Genomic DNA, 26,972 nt, shown 5'->3' on the forward strand with positions numbered 1-26,972 from the left:
CTGAGCCACCTGGGTGTCCCCTGGGGTGTGTGTCCTGGGATAGAAAAGCTAGTAGGGACTCTGGTCCCTGGTGTGTTTTATGGAAGGGTGGGGAGCTGAGGTCCAGAGACAGCACATGGTGGGCTGGAGACTGTCCAGCCTGCCCACGGTGAGCCCAGGCTGGATGCTGGGTGTGGGCCTGGAGGCTGCCGGGGGTTTGGGGTGTCTCAGGAAGCCCCCTCCTTCCCCCTCCCACTTCTGCACTGATTGAGAGATCACCTCAGGGCTTCCGTAGGGACCAAGGTGGCTGGCTGGTAATGCTTGACTGGAAAATGGATTGGATCTGAGGTCAAAACTGTGGGCTTCCCATGCTCTCCTAGAAGGGACGTGGCCTCCGGGTGGGCAGTGAGGCGGGATTGTGCAGGCCTGGCCCACGGGCTTCCACGGGGAGGAGAGGACGGGGGTCTGTGGGGACAGAGAACAGGCAGGTTGTAAGTGTGAGGGGAAGGGAGCTGGGCCGGGACATTTGCACCCCTTTCCCTGGCCTGACCCCTTAGGTAAGTCACTGTTCTTTCCACAGGAGAAGCACGTAAAGTGGGGGGGGGGGGGGGTGGGCAGTCCTGAGATGATCCTGAGGTGGGAAGGTGGGGAGAAGGAGGGAGGGATTGGTTCTGTTCACTCCATTTCAAATTTAAACAGAAGTTAATACTTTGTGTGCCTGGCCTCCTTCTGAGCACTCCCCATGTATTAATTAGTCTAATCCTGTAATGATCCTTTGATGTTGGTATTAGTATCATCCCTATTTATAAGTGAGGAAGTGGAAGCCCAGACAGTTAAGAAACTTGCTCAAGGTCACACAGCAAGTCGGAGCCGGGATTGGAACCGAGGCGGACTGGGTTTACAGGCCACACGCTCAGCCACTGGGGTCTGTGACCTTCCCTCCTGCTGGCCCCGGGGGAGCCCTGAGGCTCCTACGCTCTCAGGAGGACAGGTAGACTTTTAACTCCCACCAAAGAACCCCCACTTCTAGAACTCTCCCTGTGGCTTTGGCTCTTACAGTTTCCCTTGCCTGGGGTGCCCGACCTGCCTCACCCCCCGGCCCCCAACTTTCTCAGTGTTTCTGCTGGGTTCATACTCCCCAGGCTTCCCCAGACATCCCGCCTGGATGGCTCCTCTCCTTCCTCACTGGGTGCTTAGCTCATTCACTCTTCTTCATGGGGCTGTTCTCTCCCTGTTAGACTAATATTCCCCTCTTCCCTGGGTTTTGTTCATGCTGCTGTTTTCCAGCTCTTGCTTTCCTGGTGCAGGCACCTTGCTAGGCTCACAGCCTAGTGTGCATGTGCGGGTGCAGGTGCGTGAATCAAACAATGACAGGAGTCCGTGTTCTGGAACAGCACGGGCATGTGAGGAGGACTTTGACTCTGACTCCAGTGCAGTGGGAGTCCTGGCAGGGTTCTGAGCAGGGGAGGCACGTGCTTGATCCCTCTGCAGGGGGAGAGCGCCCGCGGGGTTGAGGGCGGAAGGAGAGAGGCCAGTGCCCAAGCGACTCTGATACTCCAGGGGAGGGATGATGTGGCTTGCGGCCCGCTGCAGTTGGAGGGGTGAGCCTCGGGTGGGTCTTCTGTCCATTCCTCCTGCCAGCTTCTGCTTTATGCTCTAACTCAGAGGTCAGAGAACTCTCTGTGCAAAGGACCAGACAGTAAATATTTCAGGCTTTGCAGGCCGTGGAGCCTCTGTTAACAGCTAGTGTAGCATTAAAGCAGCTACAGGTAATACTTAACTAAGTGGGCGTGGCTGTGTGCCAGTAAACTTTATTTAGGAAAACAGACAGTGGGCCACAGTTTTCCACTCCTGGTCTAGCTGCTGGCTTTGCTGTCCCTTCGGCAGGATGAGAAATGTGCCGGTGGGACGGCAGGTCGTCAGGTGCCTCCCCTGTCTTGTAGCCAGCAGGCCTGGTTCCAGCCCTGACTCAGCTGACTCCCAATAAACCTCTGGCCTTCTCTGTGCCTCAGTTTCCCCAACTTTCCCCTGGAGGCCTTGTCGTCCCCTCCTCCTCTGAGCTCAACATGCCCATGGCTCTGTGCAGTTAGGGGTTAGGGCACACTCCCAGCTGCCTGTTTCCCCGGCTGAGCTGGGCAGGTCGGGCCCAGCCAGGGTCATTCCTGTCCATCGGCTCCTCTCACCAAAGTCCCTCATTCCCAGAAGCCGCTCTGTTCCCCGCGGTGCCCTCTGACAGCTCCGTCCTTCCCACCAATCAGCTGGGCAGAACCTCTCATTTGTGGGTGAGAGTAATTAGGGGTCCACCCCAGCTGCTATTCTGGGAAGGCCGCTGGCCGAGGACATTCTGCGGGGGGTGACTCCCAGGCAATGCCAACACCCTCAGGGAGAGAAATTGCAGGGCGTGGCCCCTGCTCCCCTGTTCCCTGCCACGAACTCAGAAATGAGCTAAAATAGGAAAGGGCCAGATCCTAGGGCTGTGGCTGCTGCAAAATGCAGGTTAGGGTGCAGAGCGGAGGGTGTAGGTACGGCCCATGTGGCGCCTCCCGAGGCGTCTGCCCTGAACTCCCGGGCCCTGAGGTGTCCTCAGGGAGGGCCCTGAGAGGCTGATGGTCCAGCCTTTCACTTAGGCACATACAGGGAAACTGAGGCTCACCATCTAATTCCCCACTCCCTGGAAGCTGGTAGTGTTATGATGCCCATAGATGAGGAAGCAGAGGTTCACAGAGACTAAGGGGACATGAAGTTGGGTAGGGGCCGAGCAGGGGTTCGAACCCAGCCAGAGGCCTTGACCGAAACCTGGATCTGCGAGTGGGGGACCTCACCTGGCTGAGCTCCTGGACTCTGAGATTCCAGCCGTTTCCCCAAACATTTCTCCCAAGACACAACACGCTTCTTCCTCCTACCTCCCAGAGTCTTTCCGCTTTGTGTTTACAGTGGAGGTGAAGCCAGCCGGCCCCCCGGGGCCTGGCTACCCCCGGCTCTGGGCAAAGCAGCAATTTGTGTGTCTGCTTTCTCCAAAGAGGTAATAGGGGTGGCCGGAGAAAGACACAAACAGCTAGATGTCCTGGGAAAGAGGGAGAAGGAAAGGATTGCCTTCTGCTGCTTTTCACGTAGCCACCATATCGGGACACAGCCTCTGCCTTCAGGGATGGCGGGGACATCGCGAAGTTCAGGCAGCTGGTTTTCCTCCTTCCTGGGGCCTGCTGACTTCGGACAATTGCTTTCACCAAACCGAGCCTGGATCTCCCCCTTTGTGAAAGGGCAGGCTGGGCAGTGTGGTGAAAAGGGGGAGCCTACCTGCTGTGTGACCTTGGGCAGTTTAGTTACCTTCTCTGGGCCTTAGTGCCCCGACCTGTAAGAGGAGTGCAGCAGATCCTTCCTTGTCCCGGGAGTAAATGAATCTAAGTGTGCCTGGCCCTGGTAACTTAGTTCAACTGTAACCCACAGGGATCAGATCCCATGCTGGTTGTTACCAGTTGTTTTTATTCATGCTCTGTCTTTTAGAGCAGAGATCAGGAAACTTCTTCTGCATAGGCCGGATAGTATAAATTTTAGGCTTTGTAGGCCATACAGCCTTTTGCAGTTATTCAGCTTCTGTCACTGTGACATAAAAGCAGCCCTATAACATACATAAATGAATGGATGTGGTTGTGTCCCAATAAAACTTTATTTATAAAAAGAGATAGTGGGCCACATTTGGCCTTTAGGGTTTGCTAATCTGCAGTCTAAAATGTCTCATCATGGTCTGTTTCTGATTGTTAGTGAGGCTGGACTCCTTTTCATCTACTTGCTGCCCGCTTGGGTTTCCCCATCTGGTAGTTGCCTGTTCATATTCTTTTCCCATTTTTATCTATGTTTTACAGCTTTCTCTGGTTGATTTGGTGGTTTCTTTTATATTGTAGATATTTATTCCTTTTTGGTTTTAGACATTATGTTACTTTTGAATCTGCCATTTGCCTATGGTCTTGTTATTGAACCGAAGTTCTTAATTTTATTATATTGCTTTTTTGGGAGGTCTTGTGTGTGAACTCTTTCTACCCTAGGACAAAGATATTTTACATTTTGTTTGGTGAGCTTTAGTTTTCCTGTTCTTATTTTTAGGTCTTTAATCCATCAGGAGTTTTTTGTTGTATATGGTGTGAGGTAGGGATCTGCTTTTATTTTTCCCTGTGAGTCAGTTTTTCCCCTATATCATCTGTGGAATACTCCACGTGATCATCATTATCATATACTAAGTTTCCATGAACACATGATCCTATTATGTGATTTCTGGTTCTTTATCTGGTTCAGATATAATTCCACGCTATTTTTGTTACTACGGCTTTGTAATATTGTCTTCACAGCAGATGGGACAAGTTCAGATTTTTCAAGAGAAGTCAGAACGCGAGACTATTATGTGAAATATCCTAATACGTTAGTGTTGGCACATGCTTCTATTGAATGAAACACTGTGCTAGCCAAAGAAAACTTGCCCAAGGGTTGGTTCCAGCCCGTGGTGGCCAGTTGGCAAGTGTTGCTGAAACCTTCCCTTGTGAGCCTGACCATGTGCTGTGTGTCTGTGGGTTTGCAGTGCTGGAGAAGAGTGAGTTCAAGGACGAGTCCCAGTATTTCCGCTTCCACGCAGACGAGGAGATGGAGGGAACCAGCAGCAAGAACAAACAGCTGCGCAATGACTTCAAGCTGGTGGAGAACATTCTGGCCAAGCGCCTGCTGGTAGGAGCAGAGCCCAAGTGTGCATCAGCCTTCCCAGACCCGGCTGCAGACTGGGAGCCGGGTGACCTTCCGATTATGGCTAGAGAAGTTGGGCTCAACTCTGAGCACCCAATGTGGGGATTCTTGGTGGTGGCTGGTGACACTTCTCTGGCCAAGACGACCTTCTTTAGAAAGAGTTTGGGCTTGCTGGCTCCCTTTCTTTTCCTTTCCTTCTTCCCTTGCCCACCCCACGTCCCAGCTTAGCATTGTGCAGAGAGGTTGGCCTCCTGAAATGGCTCATCCAAGGCCTTAGGTCTTCTGGGCTGGTGCCCTGTCCATGTGCATTTGCTGTAAATATCCTGACGTTGAGGGAGGACGTTTATCAGCCTATTCAGATCTTTTACCAGCCTCGCCCACCAAATCCTGTTTCTTTGCCTGTTGATAACTAGTGGCCTCTGTCTTCATGCTTGGTCCACAGGAGGCAATCAAGAGAGGTGCTCAGCAGATTAGGTCTCCTGCCACAGCCAGAGATGGGGCTGAAGTCTGCCTAATACAAGAGAGAAGTCTTAACTTCTCTCCTTTGGTACTTACAGGGGCCCCATAAATATGGGGATTCCCGTTTCTCCCACCATAAAGCCTGCCAGTGCTCCCCATCACACTTGGGATAAAATCCAGTCTCTCATCACAGTTCATAAGACTCTCTCTGCCTTTCCAGCTTCATCTCCTGTGTTCTCCCCTCCCTCTGATCTCCTTTCTTATGCTCTAGTCCTGTGGGCCTGATTCAGGGCCTTTGCACATGCTGTGCCCTCTGCCTGGAACACTGTTTCCACTCTTCATAAAGTTCTGTCCCTCATTCAGGTCTCAGCTCAGATAGCCTCTCCTCCGCGCCCCCCCCCCCCGCCATGCCACGTTTATCACTTTAAGTGCTTTATTTTCATTCAGACTGCACACACTGTCTGCATCGCATTCTGTATTTCTTTGCTTATTTGTTTGTAGTCTTTCTTCCCCACTAGACAGTCGGCTGCAGCAGGGCAGGAACTGTCTTGTTCAACACTGTTTCCAGTGCCCAGTAACGTACCTTGGTCATGTCATAGGCAGCAGCTCAGCAAGTATTTGTTGAACACACAAATGCGTTTCTCTGCATCCGCACCACCACCGAATCCTCGAACCTCCCGAACCTCCTGCCGTCCTGCAATGGGACCGCTCCTCCCTAAACTCCTGGCCTGTCCCCAGGTCCTCAGTGGCTGGACACCTTTGGACCTGTTTTATTCGTTAAGCCAGCAGATTTTTACCAAGCACGTCAGTCTGCCAGCAGATGGGGAGACGGCGGTGTATAACCGAGGGGACTCGGTCTGCAGGTTGGGAGGAGACAGGGGCGCCGGGCAGTGAAAAGTAAAAAAAATATGTGATCAGCAGCAGCCTGACGTGGGAGCCAGATGGTGTCTTCGCTTGACAGATACGTGTTGGGCACCTGCCGTGTACTGGGTGCTGTTCATAGCTTTATCCTGCCGTGCACCCCTACTCCGTGTAGATCTGGGGCACAAGGAGCCCTCCTCCCCCCACTGCCTCACTGGGTCTCTCCCGCCTCGGGCCCTCAGATCCTGCCCCAGGAGGAAGATTACGGCTTTGACATCGAGGAGAAGAACAAGGCCGTGGTGGTGAAGTCGGTCCAGAGGGGCTCGCTGGCTGAGGTGAGGCTTCTCAGAGGGACCACCTGCTGTGTCGGTGCTTCCTCCTTGCTCATTGCCGTGTGGGGAAACAGAGTCCGGGGCGGGCTTACCTGCGGTCTCCGGGGGAGCTGCGATAGAGCCCCCTGCTCCATCCATCCATCCACCTACCCATTCTCCCTCCCTCCTTCCCACCCATACATCTACCCATCTATCTTCCTTCCTCCCTCCCATCCATCCACCCACCCACCCACCCGTTCTCACTCCTTCCCATCCATCCATCTGTCCATCCATCCATCTACCTACCCATTCTCCCTCCCTCCTTCCCATCCATCCGTCCATCCATCCACCCACCCATTCTCCCTCCCTTTTTCCCACCCATCTGTCCGTCCGTCCATCCATCCATCCATCCACCCACCCACCCACCCATTCTCCCTCCCTCCTTCCCATCTGTCCATCCATCCATCCATCCATCCTTCCACCCATTCTCCCTCCCTCCTTCCCATCTGTCCATCCATCCATCCTTCCACCCATTCTCCCTCCCTCCTTCCCATCCATCCATCCACTCACCCACCTACCCATTCTCCCTCCCTCCTTCCCATCCATCCATCCATCCACCCACCCACCCATTCTTCCTCCCTCTTTCCCATCCATCCATCCTTCCACCCATTCTCCCTCCCTCCTTCCCATCCATCCATCCACTCACCCACCTACCCATTCTCCCTCCCTCCTTCCCATCCATCCATCCATCCACCCACCCACCCATTCTTCCTCCCTCTTTCCCATCCATCCATCCATCTACTCACCCACCTACCCATTCTCCCTCCCTCCTTCCCATCCATCCATCCATCCATCCATCCATCCATCCATCCACTCACCCACCTACCCATTCTCCCTCCCTCCTTCCCATCCATCCGTCCATCCATCCATCCATCCATCTATCCATCCATCCACCCATTCTCCCTCCCTCCTTCCCATCCATCCGTCCATCCATCCATCCATCCACTCACCCACCTACCCATTCTCCCTCCCTCCTTCCCATCCATCCATCCATCCATCCACCCACCCATTCTCCCTCCCTCTTTCCCATCCATCCATCCATCTACTCACCCACCTACTCATTCTCCCTCCCTCCTTCCCATCCATCCATCCATCCATCCATCCATCCATCCATCCACTCACCCACCTACCCATTCTCCCTCCCTCCTTCCCATCCCTAGCATGCACGCCCCGGCTCCCATCATGGCCTTGTGCAGAGGTGCATGAGAAGAGCAGGTTTCTGAATCAGGTAGTTTTCCGCGTCAGCTGTGATGATGGACAAACTAATGATCAGTGGCTTGCCCAGGGCACGCCGGTGGCTCTGCCATGTCCGTGACATGTAGAGGAGGGAGGGGAGAGAGTCTGGCAGGCCAGGGATTCGGCCCCCATCCCCTGAGCCGTTCCGGGGCGTGTGGAGGTGGGCGGGGAGAGGCACGTGTCATCTAGGTGCTGCGCTTGTGTCCTTGAACCACTGGGGAGCGCTTCTGGTTGCAGGGAGCCGTGTACTCGCCTCCCGGGAGCCCTGACGTAACGGTTAGAAGGAGGTGACTGGGGGTCTTGGTTCGGGGTCAACATCTCTGAGTTTCCCGGCCGAGCCATCAAGGGCACAGGGCGAGTGGCTGCCCCAGTTCGATGCCCTGTGTCCCCACACGGCAGGTGGGAAGCAGGGGACCGGCCACCGCGGTTCCTCCTCAAGGAAAGATGTGTTTCCTGCAGTGCCTGCGGCAGCCTTCCCTTCAGAGCTCGTTGGCCGGGACCTTGTCTCACCAGCCGCCGACCTGCTTGCCACAGCAGGGAGTGGGGCTGCCCCGGTGGGCTCAGTCGGGTCCCGCTGGGTCCCCGGGCCTGGCTCTGTGCTGCCCGCACGCAGTCGGGGTTCCTTGGCCGGGGAGGAGGCGGGTGACCTGGTGTGGGTGTCTCCCCCCCGCCTAGATGGCCGGCCTGCAGGTGGGGCGGAAGATCTACTCCATCAACGAGGACCTGGTGTTCCTGAGGCCCTTTGCCGAGGTGGAGTCCATCCTCAACCAGTCTTTCTGCTCCCGCCGCCCGCTGCGCCTCCTGGTGGCCACCAAGGCCAAAGAGTGAGTGTCCTCGCGGCGGGGTGTGCGGGGCCAGTCTCCCTCTGAGGTTGGGGCACTGACTGCCTGCCAGGGGTGGTGGTGGAGGGGGGTGAGCTGTCCTGGTTCCCCGAGGATGGGGCTCATTCCACGGGCGTGTCTCACGATGTTGCTGCTTTAATCCGTCCAACAGATGTTCTCGAGCGCCCACTGTGTACCGAGTGGCGTTTCAGGCTCTGGGGCTCCAGCCATGTCTAGATGGACACGTTAATGCCCTTCATAGGTCTCAGTCTAGTTGGAGGGTGGAGCAGGAGTCAGACGACCAAACAAAAGAAAAGCGAGAGACCTCCTGAACCAGGTGGTAGTAAGTTTGGGCCAGTCTATACAGCTGGGAAAGGCGACGGCTGTGTGGAGGGTGGTGGTCAGAGAGATGCCACCGTGAGCTGAGGGCAGACCCGAGGAGGTAAGGGAAGGAGTCAAGAGAACTTCTGGAGGAGGAGGGTTCCGGGCAGAGGAGATAGCCAGTGCCAAGGTCCTGGGGTGGAACCGTGGCTTGTGTCTTTGAGGAACAGCGAAGAAGCTGATGGGGTGGAGCAGAGTGAGTGAGAGGGAGGGGTGGGTGATGAGGTCCGCCAGACCGTGGAAGCCAGGCCTTGTAGGATGTTGTGCCCATGGTAAGGACCAAGGAGCCACTGGAAGGCTCTGAGCAGAGGCAAGGCATGACGGGACATAGGTTCTGGAGGTGGAGACTAGATGGCCAGCGGTAAAGGCGGAAGCAGGGCAGAGGCAAGGGGGCTGATGGCCCAGCCCGGCCCAGCGTGGCCGTGGTAGGATGGAGAAGCATTTTCTATTTTAAAAATTGTGCTCTTGGTTTTCATTTCTCTCTTCTATTTAAGGCAAATGCTCCCAGTTTCCTATTGATGGGAGTGATGGAAAGTTTTAAATAAGATTATTTCGGTGACAAGGCAAGCCAATTTAGGGAAAATGATTGATAGTTTGGTATGTGAAAGTGGCAGAAATCACCCAGGGGAACGTGCCTGCTTAAAGTTCTGGAAATGCCTGGGGTTTGAGAACCGGCTCCCTAGATGGTTTTTTTCTCCGGCAGGTGGCGTGGGGTGGGGGATGGGAGGAGGATCCTGAGGCCCATTGTTGGAGACATGCCCTTGACGGAGAAGCAGACAGCTGCCTCGAAGCCGCTGGATTAATGTCATCCCTTGTGCAGCCCTGGGCAGGTGCCACTCGCTCTTCTCTGATGTTCCACCTGCGGAATGGCCAAGACCTGGCCTTTCAAACTGTTCCCTAGGGGACACGTGTGGGCATTTTTCTAGAGTCGGCACCAAGATCTTCTGGGTCCCTTCTCACCCTCCCATCTGTTGAACAAAATATTCGCTGCCTGTGGTGCTGGTCTGACCACCGAGAAGCCTCCTCTCACTGAGAGAGTGACAGAGAAGGTGTAGGAGGGCGCTCTGGAATTTCTGTGCGTGGATTGAATCTCTAAGTGCGGGCCAGGTGGTTCTGAGGAACCGGAGACCCTGGAGACACGGGCTGTGGTTCAATGAGGTTTTTCTTTATCTTCGGTTGCTGACAGCCTGGCATTGCTACTACTTTGGGCTGGATTTCTCAAAAGTCTGGGAGGCAGAGGTCTCTCAGCGTGGTCCCCTGGGCTGTTGGGAGTAATACTGCATTTTCTTATGGCTGCTGCTGCCTGGTGCAGGATCATCAAAGTTCCCGACCATCCAGAGGCTCTGTGCTTCCAGATCCGTGGAGCCGCCCCGCCGTATGTCTACGCCGTGGGCAGAGGTGAGCCTCACAGACAGAGAAGGGGGCTTTGGGGGCCTGGTCTGTGTGTGTGAAAGGAGTTGAGGCCCCCAAACCATTACCACGAGGCCTGTGTCTCACCAGCACTTACTTTCTTTGTCTGGAGCAGCGGCATGGGGTTCAGGGGGGCACAGGTGGATAACTAACTGAGAGGAAGGCATAGGCAATAGGTGGTGGGGGGGACTGTGGCAAGGTGAAGACATGCTCACTATACTTATTTTTGAGACAGAGAGAAACAGAGCATGAACAGAGGAGGGTCAGGGAGAGAGGGAGACACAGAATCCGAAACAGGGTCCTGAGCTGTCAGCACAGAGCCCGACACGGGGCTCAAATTCACGAGCTGTGAGATCATGACCTGAGCCGAAGTCTGATGCTCAACCAGCTGAGCCACCCGGGCGCCCCCCTCTAAGGACTCCACTTTTAAAGTTGAAACACTAATTGTCCACTTCTGTGGTCATAGTTGTACTTTTAATAGGTTTTGATTAAGAAAATACACATCATGGCAGAAAGCTACGAAGAATATGTTAATATTTTTTAAAAAATTTCTTTACACTTATTTTCGAGAGAGAGACAGCACAAGTTGGGGAGGGGCAGAGAGAGATGGAGACACAGAATCCGAAGCAGGTTCCAGGCTCCGAGCTGTCAGCACAGAGCCCGATGCGGGGCTTGAACTCACGAACTGTGAGATCATGACCCAAGCCAAAGTTGGACGCTCAACTGAGTGAGCCACCCAAGTGCCTCCCAGAATTTGTTAATATTTTAAAGTGGGTTTTTATTTTCTCCTTAAAGCGGTGGTTCTCGACCGGGGCACTTCCATTCTCTAGAAGACACCTGCCAGTGTCTGCAGACATCTTTACTTGTGACCCTAGGGGTGGGGATGCTCCTGGCATCTCATGGGTAGAGGCCAGGGATGCTGCCGACCTTCCTGCAGCTCACGGACAGCCCCACAACAACAGAGAGTTTTCCAGTCCCAAATGTCAGCAGTGCTGAGGTGACAAGCCGTGCCTCCCAGCATCTGCAGGGAAGCCTAGGTGTTTATAGGTGAACCAAGCAAAAATAGTAAAGCAGCCAATATTTCTTGAGCACTTACTAAGAGCAAGGCACGGGGCTGAATGCTTTACATGTTTTATCCCCTGGATATCTCAGGAGCCCTGCGAATAGATGTTGTTAGTGTCCTCCTTTTATAGACGAGGAAACCAAGGCACAGAGAGGTTGAGGAACGTGCCCAAGGTCATACCGTTGGTCAGTGGCAGAGCCAGGCTTTGAACTCAAGCCCCTGGGTCCAGGCCTGTGCTCGTCACTATGACACCAAACAGGCCTAATATTCTCTCGTGCACGGATGAAGCTTGGCGTTCATTTGCATTTCCAGACTCTTCTTATTAACCACCCAAAACCCTGGGGGCCGAGAGCTGTAGTTTGGGAGTCATGGTATAGCCGAGAAAACATGCCCTTGAAGTCTGGTAAACCTGGGTTCGAATCCTGACTTCTCCCAGCCAAGGGACCTTGAGAAAGTGACTCTGCCTCTCTGAGCCTTTTGTTTCCTGTCTGCGCAACGGGGCTGATCCCGTCATAGTATCACAGGTCATAGAGGGATTTTGAGGGAGATGAAGCTCTGAGGGAAACGTACCTGGGTTCCAATCCAGCCTTCCTTGCTGTGTGAGCTTGGGCTAGCTGCTACTTCTCTGAGCCTCAGTTTCTTCTGCGAAACGGGAGTGCTGGTCCCTGTCCTGCCTCCTGGACTGGGTTGGACAGTGGCTCTAGGGTGCAGGGATGGGGCTGGAACGTCTGGGGATGTGTTTGGGGGGCTGGGGCAGTGGGCGGGGTGGGGGACGGTGTTCCTCGGGTCACTTGCCCTTGCCTGCCGCCGCCCCGGGCTCTCTCCGCCTCCCCTTAGGCTCCGAGGCTGCGGCCGCAGGGCTCTGTGCCGGCCAGTGCATCCTGAAGGTCAACGGCAACAACGTGCTGAACGACAGTGCGCTGGAGGTCCTGGAGCATTTCCAGGCGTTCCGGAGCCGCGGGGAAGAGGCTCTGGTGAGGCATCCAGCAGCCAAGGGGATCAGGGAAGCCCTGCTCAGCGGGGTCGGGGGCTGAGGGCCTCCTGCCTTCTGTGGGGAGAGGCCTGAAGGCACTGTGGGGGAGGGGGCTGCCTACCTCGCAGGGCTGACCTGGGTGTGGGCTCTGTGCCCGCTCTGTCTCCCTGAACCCGGGGGGCTGGGCCCCGACAACTCAGGGTCTCGGTTTCCACCCATGGGTGTGATCAGACCCTCTCTTCTCACTGGATAGGCATGTTGGGCCAAGAGTTGATGGGAAAAGTTGATGCTATAGTTGGGTTGGGGGCCGGGGTCCCGGGGAGGGTGTTCATTCACTGGTTCATCCAGTCAGTGCTATGTGCCTGGCATGTTTGTAGGCCCTGGGGCTGCAGGAGAGACAAGGTTTCTGCTCCCATGGGTCTGACCTACATTTTCAAAGGCTCCCTCCTCCCCTGGCTTCTGTAGGGAGCATAGACTCTAGAGGGTGAGGGTGGAGCATGAGTGGAGCTCCCCTCAGGAAGGTTACAGAGCAAAGTCTTAGAGGACTTTCCACAGGTGATGTCACCGGCAGTCTAGAAGCCTGGGCTTTGGAGTCGGGGAATGGTTTGCCCCTTCGCCCCGTCCCTTCCTCCTTGGGCTCCTGGTGTCGTGGCCCCCCTCTTACTCTGCTCTCCCGGCAGGGTCTGTACCAGTGGGTCTATCACACCCACGAGGATGCCCAGGAGGCCCGAGACAGCCAGGAGGCCCCCGGCGAGGACCCCCAGCCCGACTCAGGTAACGGGACAGGCGGGCAGTGTGGTAGAGACCCCGGAGGGGACCGACCGGTCCTCTTCTGGTGCCGTTGGCTCTGTATCACATTCTGATTGCAGCTTTCACAAAGTACCACGAACCCGTGGCTTAGAACATGCGTTTGTCCTTTCAGTTACTAGAGGCCCGAGGTCCAAAGTGAGTCTCGCTGGGCCATCTGTCAGGTGTCAGCAGAGCTGTGTTCCTTTCTGGGGCTCTGGGCGGGGGAATTCATTTACTCGCCTCTTTCAGTTTCTAGAAGCTGCCTGCAAGCCTTGGCACGTGGTCCTTTCCTCTATCTTCAGAGCCGGCGATGTTGGTCTGAGTCCCCCTCGCTCTGCCCTCTCTGTAATTCTGACTTTTCTGCCTCCATATTCACTCAGGGGCCTTGTGGTCACAGCGGGATCATCTGGATTTTGCCTTATGGTAAAGTCAGTTGTTTAGCAAACTTAATTCCATCTGCAGCCGTGGCCCCCCCCCCCTTGCCATGTAACAGCATACCTCCGGGCTCCGGGGGTTAGGACACGGGCATCTTTCAGGGGCCAGTATTCTGTCTGCGCCAGGTTCCCATCTTTACCTCTCTAGCCCAGCCTCAGCCCTGGACTCCAGACCTGTCTTTCTGCCAGCTGTCCCTGGGATGCCCATCAGGCACCGTGCCCTTAGCCTGGGCCACCTTGAATCCCCACCCTTCCCTGAAGCCTGGTTCTCCCCTAAGCGTCCTACCCCATCCTTCCAGATTCTAAGGCCCCAAACTTTGGAGTACGCCCTGACTCTTTTCTTTCTCCTCCCTCCCTCCGCCTTGATTTGTTGCCCTACCTTCTTCATGCATCGAGAATCTGACTGCTTCCGACTGCCTCCATCGCTGCCTGGCATAAGCCACCATGGTTGCTCACCAGGACTCCCGCAGTAGCCTGCTTGCCGTTCTCCCTGTCCTCCCTTACTTCTCCTCCTGCGGGCTCTTCTCAAAAAACAGAACAGAACCTTCCAGTGGCTCCTTCCAGGCAAAGATCAAGTTCTTCCTCCAGCTCCAGCCTGGCCTTCCAGCTGGGCCTCTCGGCACTTTGCCTCTTGCCCTCTCCACTCCATCCACGCCAGCTTCTTGCTCTTAAATACCAAATGTACTCCTGCCCCAGGGCCTTTGCACTTGCGGTTCTCGCTGGCTATAGAATGCTCTCCTCCAGAGTACTTCTTACCTCATGCTCTTCACCTCTCTCAACTGGGCTCACATGTCACCTCCTCAGGGGGTGTCTGGTGTTTTTGCTACTAGAGAGCAGAAGATCCACGAGGGCAGGGGTTTTGTTTATTTTCTGCCTTGCCGTATCCTCCGAGCCTAGAACTGTGCCTGGCACATAGTGGGCACCCTACGAATATTTAGTTTGAATAATAACGCATTCTCTCCAGTTGCTTCTTTGGACTCTGCCCTGTACTTCTGCTGGGCTGGGGGCAGAGGCTGTGGGAAGAGTAGGGGGTTTGGATGCCTCTGTGTCTGACGGCTGTGGGCTCCCTGCTGGTGCGTTCAGGGACGGCAAAGAACCAGGGTTTATGGGGTCGTTCGGGGAGCCATCCCCCTACTGCTGAAGCACCCACAGCTTGGCGGAGGGATCCTAGAGGGGACAGGCTGACGGGGAGGGAGGAGAGGCCAGCCGGCAGCTCCCAGCCTGGTGTATGCCCTCTGAGAGGAAAGGGCTGTGGGCTTTCTTCCCCAGCGTGTGGGGGGATCCCTGATAATGACGGAAAAGCGTGCCGAGGGGAGCTGACCATTTCTCCTCTTCTTTTCAACAAGTAGAAGCACCTGCTACATGCCATGCCCGGTTCTAGGAGCTGGGGACACACGAGTGAGCAAGGTGGGCCGGGTTTCTGTCCTCGTGGTGCTGACACGAGGGGAAACAGACAGGGGACAGAAAAACTGACAGGCAGTGCCATAATATGAGTGTGAGGGGGTAAGACACACGTGTTGAGAGGTACTCTTTGGAGCGGGTGGAAAGGAAAGCAGTCCTGTCCATTTGTGCCTGCTTCCTTGTCTAGATATGTCACTACCTAACTGTGTGGCCTCTGAAGAATCACTTAGGCTCTCTGGGCCCACGTCAATCAGGACTGAAACTGGTCTACCTAAAAACATTGGCTCAGCAAACTGAGAAGGGAGTAGGGTCAAGGAAGCTTCAGGTCCGGCTCGATCCAGTTTTACGTACAGTCTCATGAAGAGTCTCTCTGTGTTTGTCCCGTTCTCAGCTGCGCTCCCTCTGTGTTGGTTTCTCTTTTACATGCTGTTTTCTGCGTGCGATGGTTCTGGCAGCTTGGAATCCAGTTGAAAAAGAGGATGTTCCCTTCTCTTTGTAGATCGGACCAAAGTCCCAGACTTGACTTTCATTGGCCTAGCTTGGGTCACATGCTCATTCCTGAACCAACCCTTATGAATAGGGGACGTTGAATCGCTGATCGCCCAGGCCTGTGCGTGGGAGGAAGGGTGTGGTTAGGGCTTCCCTCTCCTGAGCCACGTGGACTGGGAATGGGGCACAAAGGTGGGTTCCTAGGACAAGGGGTGAACGGTAGCAGGCTGGCGAGAGTGAGCAGAGCAGCAGCACGGGCTTCATGGTCCCGTGTGTCCGACGATGACAAACGTGTGTGGTGCGGGGTCGGGGGAGGGCTGGCTGGGGGGTGGTTCCCCCTCCTCAGGTTTGCCGGTCCCTCTGGCTTCCAGCCTTCCCCCTGCTGTCCCTGGGTCCCCAGCTGAGCCTGCATGAGGACAGCCCTGTGGTCAGCCTGACGGTGGACAACGGACAACTGGAGCATGGCGTGGTGTATGAGTACATGAGCACTGCAGGCATCAAGTGCCACGTGCTGGAGAAGATCGTGGAGCCCCGCGGCTGCTTCGGGCTCACCGCCAAGGTCTCGCCGGGCGCTGCCCCGCCCCGGGGGGCGGGGCGGGGTGGAGCGCCTGATTCCCCCGTCCTCCAACTTAGCCTGGGGCCCCCGCATTGTCCTCTCTGCTCCCCTGCCTGGTAGCTGTGGGACTTAGGAGAGTGGTTCTTCCCTCTTTAGTTAGCTTACTCATCTGCAAAATGGGCGAGTAATAGACTCCGTCTCCCAGGGCTCTGACAAGGCAACTGCTTAAGAGCCTCCGTGGTGCACGCTGAGTGCTCAGTGGTTCGTGTTTGTGCAGATCCTCAAGGCCTTTGCTGCAGATGACAGTGTCTTTGTGCAGAACTGTGGGCGGCTCATGGCCCTGAGCAACATTAAGACCATGTCCCACTACGAGTTCCGCAACATCTGTGACACCAAGCTGGAGAGCATCGGCCAGAGGATCGCCTGCTACCAGGAGGTACCTGCGCCCCGCAGGGTCTCAGCCGGGGCTGTAAATGTCAAAATGCAACCCAGCTCAGACTAAGCGAACAGGAGCATCTATTGGTTTCTGTTACTCACTGAAACGTCCGGAGGTGAATTTCAGGCAAGGTTGTTTCCAGGCGCTCAGACAGATACCGCACCGTCCCAAGAGCGTGGCCTCTCTCCTCGTGCCTTTACTTTCCCGTGTTGGCTTCACCCTGGGGGCAGGCCCTTCTCGCGTGGTGGCAAAATGGTCCCCAGGAGCTCTCACCTCAGCCACCCCAGTAGAAAAGGAATTCGATGGGAACTCTTACTGGCTTGGCTTGGGTCCCTTGTGTACCCCTGTAGCAACCACTTCAGGGACGGGAAGCCTTATCTGCCCCTCACAGACTGTGGACTGGGGGGAGGTGGTTCCTCAAGGGTAGCTCAGGGCAGCTAAAATGAAGGAATGAATGTGGGTAGGTATGCGAAGGCCTCAGATTTCTCTACAGCTTCCTTGACATCTGGATGCAGTGAAAGGCAGCGTAAGGGAATCTGCTTTTCCACCTGAAGCTATTGGCATTTTGTCCAGCTTCTGAATGTCTGGGCCGGGCTAGGATCGAGTGGGTGCTGGGGGTGGGCCGGAATTCCCAGGCCCCTGAATCGTGACCCTGTGCCCCCCACCTTTCTCAGTTTGCAGCCCAGCTGAAGAACAGGGTCAGCCCACCCTTCAAGCAGGCTCCCCTGGAACCCCATCCACTGTGTGGCCTGGACTTCTGCCCCACCAATTGCCACGTCAACCTCATGGAAGTGTCCTACCCCAAGACCACTCCCTCAGTTGGCAGGTCCTTCAGTATCCGTTTTGGTCGTAAACCCTCCCTCATCGGCCTTGACCCAGAGCAAGGTAACCGCACGTCTCTGTTAGGGGTTGTGTTCAGATCGATAGACACATAAACAGAAACCCGTCTGGAGGCCAGCAGTCTGGGACTGCGATGGTGGCTCCACAGTCATCAGGGACCCAAGTTCCTTCTACCCCACCATCTGTACATGTGGTTTCCATCCTGAAGGATGCCTTATGTTATAAAGTAGCTGCTGGAGTACCAGCCATCACATCTGTAATTCCAGTGAGGAAAAGTATTCTGGTACTTAAAAGCATATTAGCACCAAACTGAAACTTTCTTCTCCAAGTGATCTGATGGATTAAAGGAATATTTAGCAGGAAATTTTTCTCCCTCATTGGGATTCTTGAAATAGGTTTGTGTATCTCTGTCAGAGGGGTTTACGGGTGCCTGGAGGCTCTTTCCAAGTGAGCCCTCCCTCCCTCCACTGTAGGCCACCTGAACCCCATGTCCTACACCCAACACTGTATCACCACCATGGCTGCCCCATCCTGGAAGTGCCTGCCTGCCGTGGATGGGGACCCCCAACACCAGGGTCTCAACGACAGCGGCTTCGGGCCAGCCGACGGAACCCCGGGCCAGGAGGACCGGGGCCTGAGCTTCTTACTGAAGCAGGAGGACCGGGAGACCCAGGATGCGTACCTACAGCTCTTTACCAAACTGGACGTAGCCCTGAAGGAAATGAAGCAGTATGTCACCCAGATCAACAGGTGAGCCCGGCCCCGAGGGAGGAGGGCAGGGAGCCTGGAGTCAGGGTTCGCCGGCTCAGCAGCATCGACGTTGTGGGCGAGAGAACCGTAGCGGGGGGCGGTGGGGGACATCACAGGCTATTCGGCAACGCCCCTGGTCTCTGTTCACGAAGATGCCCACAGCGCGCCTGTTTCACGGCTGTGACAACCAAACATGTTCTCAGACGTTGCCAAATGCCCCTTGGGGGGCAAACCTCCCTACCCACCCTGTGTGGCCTGGACTTCTGCCCCACCAGTTGCCGTGTTGGTACCCCCCCTGCCCCTGCCCCACCATTGAGAGCCGCTGCTCTAATAAAATAATGGATGTGGGCAGCAGTCGTTAGTAGAGGCTGGCACATTTGGAGAAAGGCTTTGAGGGAACTTCATACTTTTGGCATGGCCGAAAGAGAGACAGCTGGACGCGCCTCTTCTGGCATTAATGCCCCAGGACACCCCACGGAAATGCACTGTCGTCCCATCGACATCTCAATCTCACTACTCAGTGACAGGACGTGGGGGATAGAGGATGGTGGGTGGTCTTTTGGAGATGCGGGTGGCCACATCCATAGGGTGGGTGATTCTAGACAAGTGACCCAGTGTCTTTAACACATAAATGGTGGGGGGAGGGGGAGCGGGTACAGGGAGGAAGAGGAGGAGAGACTTGAGACACACGTCAGCCAGACAGCGTCTGGACCCGGTCGGGATTCTGTTTTTAGCACACCGCCTTGTGAAGAGACGCTATCGGGGACATTTGAATGTGGATGGTACTAGATGGTGTTAAGGAATTACAAATTCTGTTAGGTTCGGTGATAGTCTGGTTGTGTTTAAAAAAGGGTTTCTCAGCCTTGACACCGTTCACGTCTCGGGCCAGATTATTCTTTTCGTGGGGCTGTTCCGTGTGCTGTAAAATATTTAGGGGCATCCCTGCTCTGTACTCATTGGAGGCCAATAGCGCCCCCACCCTTGTCCCCCACTTCACTTGTGACAAATAGAAATGTTTCTGGACATTGCTGAATGTTTGCCCTTCAGGAAGTATGCCAAATTGTTACATGTTTCCGAGGGGTGGGGGGTAGTTGAGAACGTTGCTTTAAAAGAAAGTCCTTCTGTGTTAGAGACGCATATGGAAGTATTTATGGGGGAAATTATATGACACCTTAGATTTACTTTAAATACTCCAGCGAAAGCAAAAGCCGTGGGAAAGACTGAGGAAACAAAGGTGGCCCCTGAGTTGCCATTGTCATAGCTAGCCGCTGGGCACCTGGGTTTATTGTACTGTTCCTCTGGCTTTTGTGTATGTTGGAAATCGTCCACGATAAAGGAGAAAGAACGTAGGGTCTGGAGATAGGAGGCATGGGTTTGAATCCTGGCCCCGTCACTTAATAGCCGTGTGACTTAGTCACTTAACCTCTCTGAACCTCGGTTTCCTCATCTGTGACATGGGGCTATTCATAATACTGGCCTTAATTGACTTGGAGTAGGGTTGTATCAGCCAGGGTTTAATGATCGCTTGCAAGGTGGCAGATGCTTTTCTAAGCATGTTACATATTTTAAGTCCCTTGATCTTTACAGCAGCCTAGCACATAGATACTGACATTACTCCATTTTACAGATGAGGAAATTGAGTCTCAGACAGGTAAAATAATTGCCTTAGGTCTCTGAGCTAGGAAATGGTCCTGGAGCCTGTCTGATTTAAAACCAGATGCTCTTAACCATTATATTCTGTGCCAGAGACTGACAGGCTATGGCCTGTGGGCCAAATCTAGCCCAGCCCACTCCTTGTTATTTATTTGTTTGTTTGTTTCTTTATTTATTCATTTAAATGTTGATTTAGGTTTGAGAGACAGAGGGAATCTTGAGGCAGGCTCCAGGCTCCGAGCTGTCAGCACAGAGCCCAGTGTGGTGCTCGGACTCACGAGCCACGAGATCACGACCTGAGCCAATGTTAGACGCTTCACCGACTGAGCCACCAGGCGCCCCAGTGCTCGTTTTTTTGAATAAAGTTTTATTGGAACGCAGCCGTACCCATTTGTTTGCGTCTCGTCTGTGGCGCTTTCCCGCCAAAGCAGCAGAGTTGAGTCGAAGAGGTTGGCTCTCTGGACCTTTCATGCTCAGTTTCCCAGGCCTGTTCTGGGCTCTTGAGCCTTCTCTGGCTTCCCCATGAAAAATAAAGACCGCCCCCCCCCCCCGACCCCCCGCCCGCTGTATCTCACGCCCCCTGCAGGCAGGGCAGTGGATGTGTATCTGCAGAGTTACTGGCGGGATTTTCAGTGAAGGGGTGGGAAGCAGTTGATGGCTCTCTGTGCTTAGGGTCAAAGGTGAGACCAGAGGTCAGGGCCTTACCTGGGGCCTCCGTGGGCCTGCGCCCTTAAGCTTACATCCTTTGCCCCAACAGGTTGCTGTCCACCATCACAGAGCCCCCCTCCAGGGGCTCTTGTGATCCCCCTGTAGCTGAGGAGGCCTCATCCCCCCCGCTGGTCAGCGAGGAGAGCGAGATGGACAGGGCCGACCACGGGGGCATCAAGAAGGTTTGCTTCAAGGTGTCTGAGGAAGATCAGGAGGACTCAGGCCATGACACCATGAGCTACCGCGACTCCTACAGGTGGGGACAGCCGTGGGCGTCGTGGGGGGACCGCGTGGGGTGGGATGTGCACTGATTCGTGGGAAGTCGGAATCGGCGGGACATTCGCCAGGAAGCGGTGGGAGAGGGCACAGTTCTCACCCGTTTGGTTCTGGGTGGGGGGGGCCATCTGTGCCCCTCCAAGCACATCCCTGAATCCCTGACACCCCTTTTGGCTCTCCTCCCCGAGGCTGGCGTTTCAGGGCCTGGGCCCCCGGGGTCTCCGTCCACCTGTTCTGCCTCCGTTCTGCTCTGTGCTTGTTGATAGAATGTGGGCAAAGAAAACGTCAACGTCTGCGGTGTGTTTTAAAACTCAACGTGAGACATATGGTTTCTGCAATAAACACCGTTTATTTTTACTTGATCCAAGGAGGAAGATACTAGTTGTTTTTTTTTTCCCCCTCCTAACTCTGAGAGAATCCGAATGGTTTTTCTACTGGCGAAGTTAATAGCGAAGGACTTAGCGAAGTCCTAATCAGAGGGTTAAGTAAGACTACAAACTTACTTTCCTATCATAAGCCGAACAGCGGGTAAATGGAATTTCTTACCTCGTGTGAACAAGCACTGTGGTCTCCAGTGAAAGGTTGTGTAACGATTGGCCGTTGCGAGGAAAGTGGAATCTTAGAGGTGCTTCAGAAGACACAGAACTGGTGGGATTTCCCCAGAAAACCCTTGGCCTCCGTCCTCGTTCATATTCTTTCCGTCTCCAGGGATCCACTGGTTGGTGTTTCTGGCTAACTGGGCACTATGTGTCCCTGGAGCCTCATGTCCATCGTCCAGGATTTTCATTCTTACGTTTTTGGGTCCTCTGATTTTTTCCTTTAGTTGTCAAACAGGTGAAGGAAAGAATTCAGGACTGTGGTTTTTCATTTCCCGGTATCTTCTGAGCTCCTGGGATTCTCTCCGCCCTCGCGAGGTTATAGCCAGGCTGGGGAGGGGACGTGGAGCTGCGTGGCCAGGTGTGGCACCTGCAGGCGTGTCCAGGGACAAGGCTGTCCCACGGGAGGAGTGACAGACGTTGCATACAGATGGACACGATTCCCCGCCCTCCTACTGTTGCTGTGTTTTTGTGCTGGGGCCTAGACATGTTTCCCCACCGTCAGACACGGAGAACCCACCAGAACGGTCTTCCCCGGCTCTGGCACCGGTGGTCGAGGGGCCCAGGGTTTTGTTTACACTCTGGCAAGTGGGTTCGGGGAGCTGGGACCAGAAGGTGTGATCTGGAGGGTGGCTCCGCCCTTCCTCTCTGCTCCTCTGCAGTGAATGTAACAGCAACCGGGACTCCGTCCTGTCCTACACCAGCGTGAGAAGTAACAGCTCCTACCTGGGCAGTGACGAGATGGGGTCTGGTGAGTGCAGTGCTCCAGGGGAGCGATCTCTCCGCCGGGATTTTGTTTTGTTTTATTTTATTAGATTTCGTATTACTTTGCGTAGCGTGGTAGTGTATTTCCTTCCATTCCCTTAGCCAGCGTCTGTTTATTGAGCACCTATTGGGTTCTGGGACATCCACGGTGAATGGAAAGACAAAGACCCTAGCGCCCCTGGAGCAGACGTTCTCCATGAATGTCACGGACACAGAACGCATGAAACATTCATGATGCAGTGACAGATTATGATGGCCGCTCTGAGGTCACTCAAGTAGGGTGACCTGATGGTCTCCATAGAAATGACACACGCTCAAACCAACCTTTCAAATGACCCACAAAAGTCCATCAAAAAAGTGCATGGAAGTAAGTTAGAGGCACCCCCCCCCCCCTCCAGAAGTGACCATCAATGGTATTTGGAGATCATCACTGAGCACGTATTTCTTCACACATGGACAGGGGGATGGATGGCCGGATGGACGCACAGACATAAATAATAGTTTATAGGTTAGATGAGACTGTATTCAGAGCTTTTGCCGAAAGACTGAAAGTCATTTTTATTTTAGTTCATCTTAGCCCTCACGATTTTTATTTTGTGAACAGGTCACACACCCATCTGGTTCCTATTTCAGAAGGCACCAGAGGGTGGGTGATGACAAGCCTCTCTCCCGCCCTTGTCACCCGGCCCCTGGTTCCCAGTCTCCCACTGTCCCTGCTGTCTTCTGTGCTCTTCCAGAGCTGGTCTATGCACAAAAGTTTAATTTTAATTATACTTCAGCTTAACAGAAGAAGAAAAAAAAGAAGCTCAAGTAAATTTGACGATATTGCTGAACTTGAGATAAATGTTTCATCACATAAGATGTTTAGCTGCAGAAAGTGTCCCTGGGGAGGTTTTAGGCGGGAGCTTACATGTGGCAGCTGGTTTAACTGAAGCAGCCGGGGGATGAATCCGGGGACTTGGGATCCACTTCCTTTTGTCTGGTCCCCTGTCTCCTTCTCTGCAGAACAGAATAATAGCAGTGGCTTGTTGCTGTTGTGTAATACTAATACTTGAGTTGCTATTGTCTGTTTTGCAGATGAAGAAACTGAGGCTCAGAGAGGTCAAGTGAGTTGCCCAGTGCCACACAGCCAGGATCTGAGTCTACCAGATTCCGAACCCGCCTTGGGTTTTGGAGCTCTGCTGCTATACCGCCTTCTTGGGAAAGCGGTTGGAAAGGTGTGGATGGGGCGGGAATGGTTGACGGCCATGGCTTCTTCCTTCTTCCAGGCGACGAGCTGCCCTGTGACATGCGGATCCCGTCAGACAAGCAGGACAAGCTTCACGGTTGCCTGGAGCATCTCTTTAACCAGGTAGGACCTTTGTCCCACCCCTGGCCTGACCTTGGGTTCCTCCCATCACCCCTAGTGAGGACAGATAAGCCAGGAGCTGGGGCAGGGGCCAGACTGACCCGGAACTTCCTGCCTCCCAGGTGGACTCCATCCACACACTCCTCAAGGGGCCAGTCATGAGCAGAGCTTTTGAAGAGACCAAGCATTTCCCCATGGACCACAGCCTGCAAGGTGAGCAGAGAGGAGCCCCTGGGCTGGGGGAGACCACGTGCTGCAGGGTCGGGACACCTGGGCCAGAGTCCCCGCTTCGTCCCTCTCCTGCCCCCTGGCTGTGAACCTTCAGCAGGTTCAGCCCCTGGGCCACATCCACCACAGCCTGCTTTGTTTTTGTGAGCTGCGAATGACTTTGTGTTTTGTTTTTAATGAAGAGTTGTAAAAATAAAGACAGAGACTGTGTGTAACAGAGACCATATGCCTCGCAAGGCCTGAAACGGTTCCTTTCTGGCTCTTTGCAGAAAAAGTTTGCGGACCCCTGGGCTGGTCCCTGAGCCTCTCTGGGCCTCCACCTGCCCATTTGTTTTTTAAATTTTTTTTTTTTTAACGTTTTATTTATTTTTGAGACAGAGAGAGACAAAGCATGAACAGGGGAGGGGCAGAGAGAGAGGGAGACACAGAATCGGAAACAGGCTCCAGGCTCCGAGCCATCAGCCCAGAGCCTGACGCGGGGCTCGAACTCACGGACTGCGAGATCGTGACCTGGCTGAAGTCGGACGCTTAACCGACTGCGCCACCCAGGCGCCCCTCCACCTGCCCATTTGAAACATAAGGGGAAGGACTGGTGCAGTTTGCCATGCTTCACACACCCAGTCCCCACCTGCATCATCTTAGACCGTGCTCACAGATCCTACCTACATGTTCACATTTTTAAACACCATACTGTCTTTATTATTATTGACATGCATTTTTTGGAAAAGTATTTCCCTTTTATTTATTTTTAAAAAATGTTTGTTTATTTTTGGGACCGAGAGTGTGCAGGGGAGGGACAGGCGGGGAGAGAGAATCGCAAGCAGGATCCGTGCTGTCGTCACAGAGCCCGGTGTGGGGTTCGAACTCATGAACCCTGAGACCATGACCTGAGCCGGAATCATGAGTCAGATGCTTAACCTATTGAGCCACCCAGCCACCCCAAGTATTTCCCTTTTAAAAATTTAAATTTTGGGGGCACCTGGGTGGGTCAGTCGGTTAAGCGTCCGACTTCAGCTCAGGTCATGATCTCGCGGTCCGTGGGTTCGAGCCCCGCGTCGGGCTCTGTGCTGACAGCTCAGTGCCTGGAGCCTGCTTCGGGTTCTGTGTCTCCCTCTCTCTCTGCCCCTCCCCTGCTCATGCTCTGTCTCTCTCTCTCTCAAAAATAAATAAAAACATTAAAAAAAATTTTTTTTTAATTTAATTTTTAAGGAACTTACCTAAACTCTATGTGTGGAAAACCAGTATAACATGCCATAAAGTAGTGATTACCATAATGCTAAACCCAATGGAAGCATCGACCAAAAATGTGATTAAACTGTCATTAGTCACTGAGGCCTGCCCACAGCTCTTTGTTCTTCCATGAGAGGGGTCGGTGAGTTGAAGGAGTGGTGAGGATTTAGCAGCACCAAATTGGCAGTTTATTCTTGAAACGATTGAGAGAAAAGGACTCGACATTTATGTGCTCACATCAGCCTCTCCTCCTGTTTACTCACCTACCCATCCATCTCTGTACCTACTAACCCACTCGTCCATATACCCACCCACCCACCGTCCATCCGTTTGTCTAGCCAGCCAGCCACTCATCTACATGTCCGCTTCCCTACTCACCATCCGTCCATCCATCCATGCATCCACTAGCTAATTCCCAAGAACCAGCTTGTGCCAGGCCTTGCGTTGGGTGCTCGAGACCCTGAGATGAATGTGACAGTGCCCCTGACCTGAGGGAGCTCCTGGTTGAGTGCAGGACATAGGAAAAGAAGCAGACGGTCACTGCTAAGTAAGAGTAGGAAGCGGTGAGGCGGGGCCCTAGCTCCCCTGCCCCTCCTTCTGCCTCATGATCACCTCTCCCAGGGGATGAGCCTCAAAAAGCAGAAATGTCACATTGAGAGAAACCACTAAGATCTCAAGAAATCTGAGACTTCATAGCAGGGAAGAGGCCAATGGACAGAGGCCTGGCCTTTGAATAGCCCTGCTGGGGCCGGGTTCAAATCCCATCTCTGTTGTTACCCAGCTGTGGGACTCCAGGCAAGTCGGTCTGTGAGGGCTCCCCTCTCTCTATATGGAAAAGGGTAGACCGGGTTGTAACTCGTGTGCCCGCTCGACTGGCTGTGGCTGCAAGGAGGCTGTACCTGAGAATTGTTCTGTGTCTATGTCCAGGCTTGGGAGAAAAGGATGCAGTGGTTGATTTGTAATGTCTGCATTGGATCGGTGACAGCTGTGAGGAGCTGCAGGCTCAGATGAGCAGGAAGCAGTGCTGAGATGGATTAGTGATGTCTGCCATGAGTACAGCACTATGAATCGTAGCACACTCACCATGTATCTGCCTTCCATGGACCAGTTAATTCCCAAGGGTCCTGCCAGCATCCTTGACTTAGGATTCTGAGCTTTGGAATGTGGTGATGGGACATAGGCCTTTGTGCCATCATTCTTCAATGCTACCTCTGTCCCTTTCGTGCCCCAGAGTTCAAACAGAAAGAAGAGTGTACAATTCGCGGCCGGAGCTTGATCCAGATCAGCATCCAGGAGGACCCCTGGAACCTCCCCAACTCCATCAAGACCCTGGTGGACAACATTCAGAGATATGTGGAAGGTTGGTTGGGCGGGGAAAGTTGTTTTGTGGCCTTCAGTTCTGAACGTGGTGAACGCAGAAAGGTCAGGAGTGAGTCAGTCTCCGTGTCCCATGTCTGTCCATGCCCAGGGGAACGAGAAGAGTGGGTGCCCCTTTCTCGGCTGAGTGTCCTGGCACTGGGCCTTGTGCGCACTTGACCCGGGAGCTGCGGGTCCTGGGTGCCCCAGGCTTCCTTGCACAGTTAGGAGGCCGAGAAGGCTGAACTGGTTTTCTTCTCGGCCTCCAAAAGCGTGGCTTCCTTTTATTTGTTATTACGGTCACAAGCTAGGGGCCCACAGGTAGGTTTAGATGCTATAGCATTAAGAAATGTGAATTCACTGCCAGCATTCATAATCTGAGATCTCACATAAAAGTCTAGAATTCTGGCCCCTCTTGCACCATCAGAAGATCTGGCAGTTAAGGCCTGCAGTCCCACAGTCACGCGCGGCTAGAGATGAGGGGCGGAGGGGGTCATTCACCACACTCCCTGCGGCCTGGTGTCTGCTTCACGCGTCTGACCTCACCTCTCTGGCCCTCGGCAGACTTTCAGCCTGGGCCTCCTGGATTGGAGGGACCCCAGGACAGCAGGAAGTGCTAGGCCTCAGGGCCACCCCCCCAGGAACAGCAGCCTCTGAGTTGGAAGTTGGCGTTGGCCCCGAGCTGGCCTGTTTTCCAAACTGTAATCGGTTAACAGCGTGGACACTGGAGCGGGATGGCTGAATCCCAGCTCTCCACTCGGGGCTCTGTGATCTGGGCACATTCTTAGACTTCTCTGTGCCTCAGTGCCTTCATATGTAAAATGGGCTCATGGTG

General features: G+C 54.2%; 1 protein-coding gene across 2 annotated transcripts in view; it reads left to right on the top strand.

Moving 5' to 3' along the window:
• The window catches only part of PREX1 (phosphatidylinositol-3,4,5-trisphosphate dependent Rac exchange factor 1), a 186,880-nt gene that overhangs the window by 145,339 nt on the left and 14,569 nt on the right, over positions 1-26,972 (top strand). For both annotated transcript variants that reach the window (XM_047851928.1, XM_047851929.1), the window contains 15 exons: positions 4,550-4,692; positions 6,270-6,362; positions 8,310-8,458; positions 10,149-10,234; positions 12,147-12,283; positions 12,963-13,056; positions 15,767-15,954; positions 16,229-16,387; positions 17,062-17,272; positions 17,701-17,977; positions 20,388-20,594; positions 21,873-21,961; positions 23,244-23,326; positions 23,446-23,536; positions 26,013-26,141. In XM_047851928.1, the coding sequence (XP_047707884.1) occupies positions 4,550-4,692; positions 6,270-6,362; positions 8,310-8,458; positions 10,149-10,234; positions 12,147-12,283; positions 12,963-13,056; positions 15,767-15,954; positions 16,229-16,387; positions 17,062-17,272; positions 17,701-17,977; positions 20,388-20,594; positions 21,873-21,961; positions 23,244-23,326; positions 23,446-23,536; positions 26,013-26,141 (2,136 nt within the window). The remainder of the gene's footprint in view (positions 1-4,549; positions 4,693-6,269; positions 6,363-8,309; positions 8,459-10,148; positions 10,235-12,146; positions 12,284-12,962; positions 13,057-15,766; positions 15,955-16,228; positions 16,388-17,061; positions 17,273-17,700; positions 17,978-20,387; positions 20,595-21,872; positions 21,962-23,243; positions 23,327-23,445; positions 23,537-26,012; positions 26,142-26,972) is intronic.

This window comes from Prionailurus viverrinus, chromosome A3 (assembly GCF_022837055.1).
Source record: "Prionailurus viverrinus isolate Anna chromosome A3, UM_Priviv_1.0, whole genome shotgun sequence".
Taxonomy (NCBI): Eukaryota; Metazoa; Chordata; class Mammalia; order Carnivora; family Felidae; genus Prionailurus; species Prionailurus viverrinus.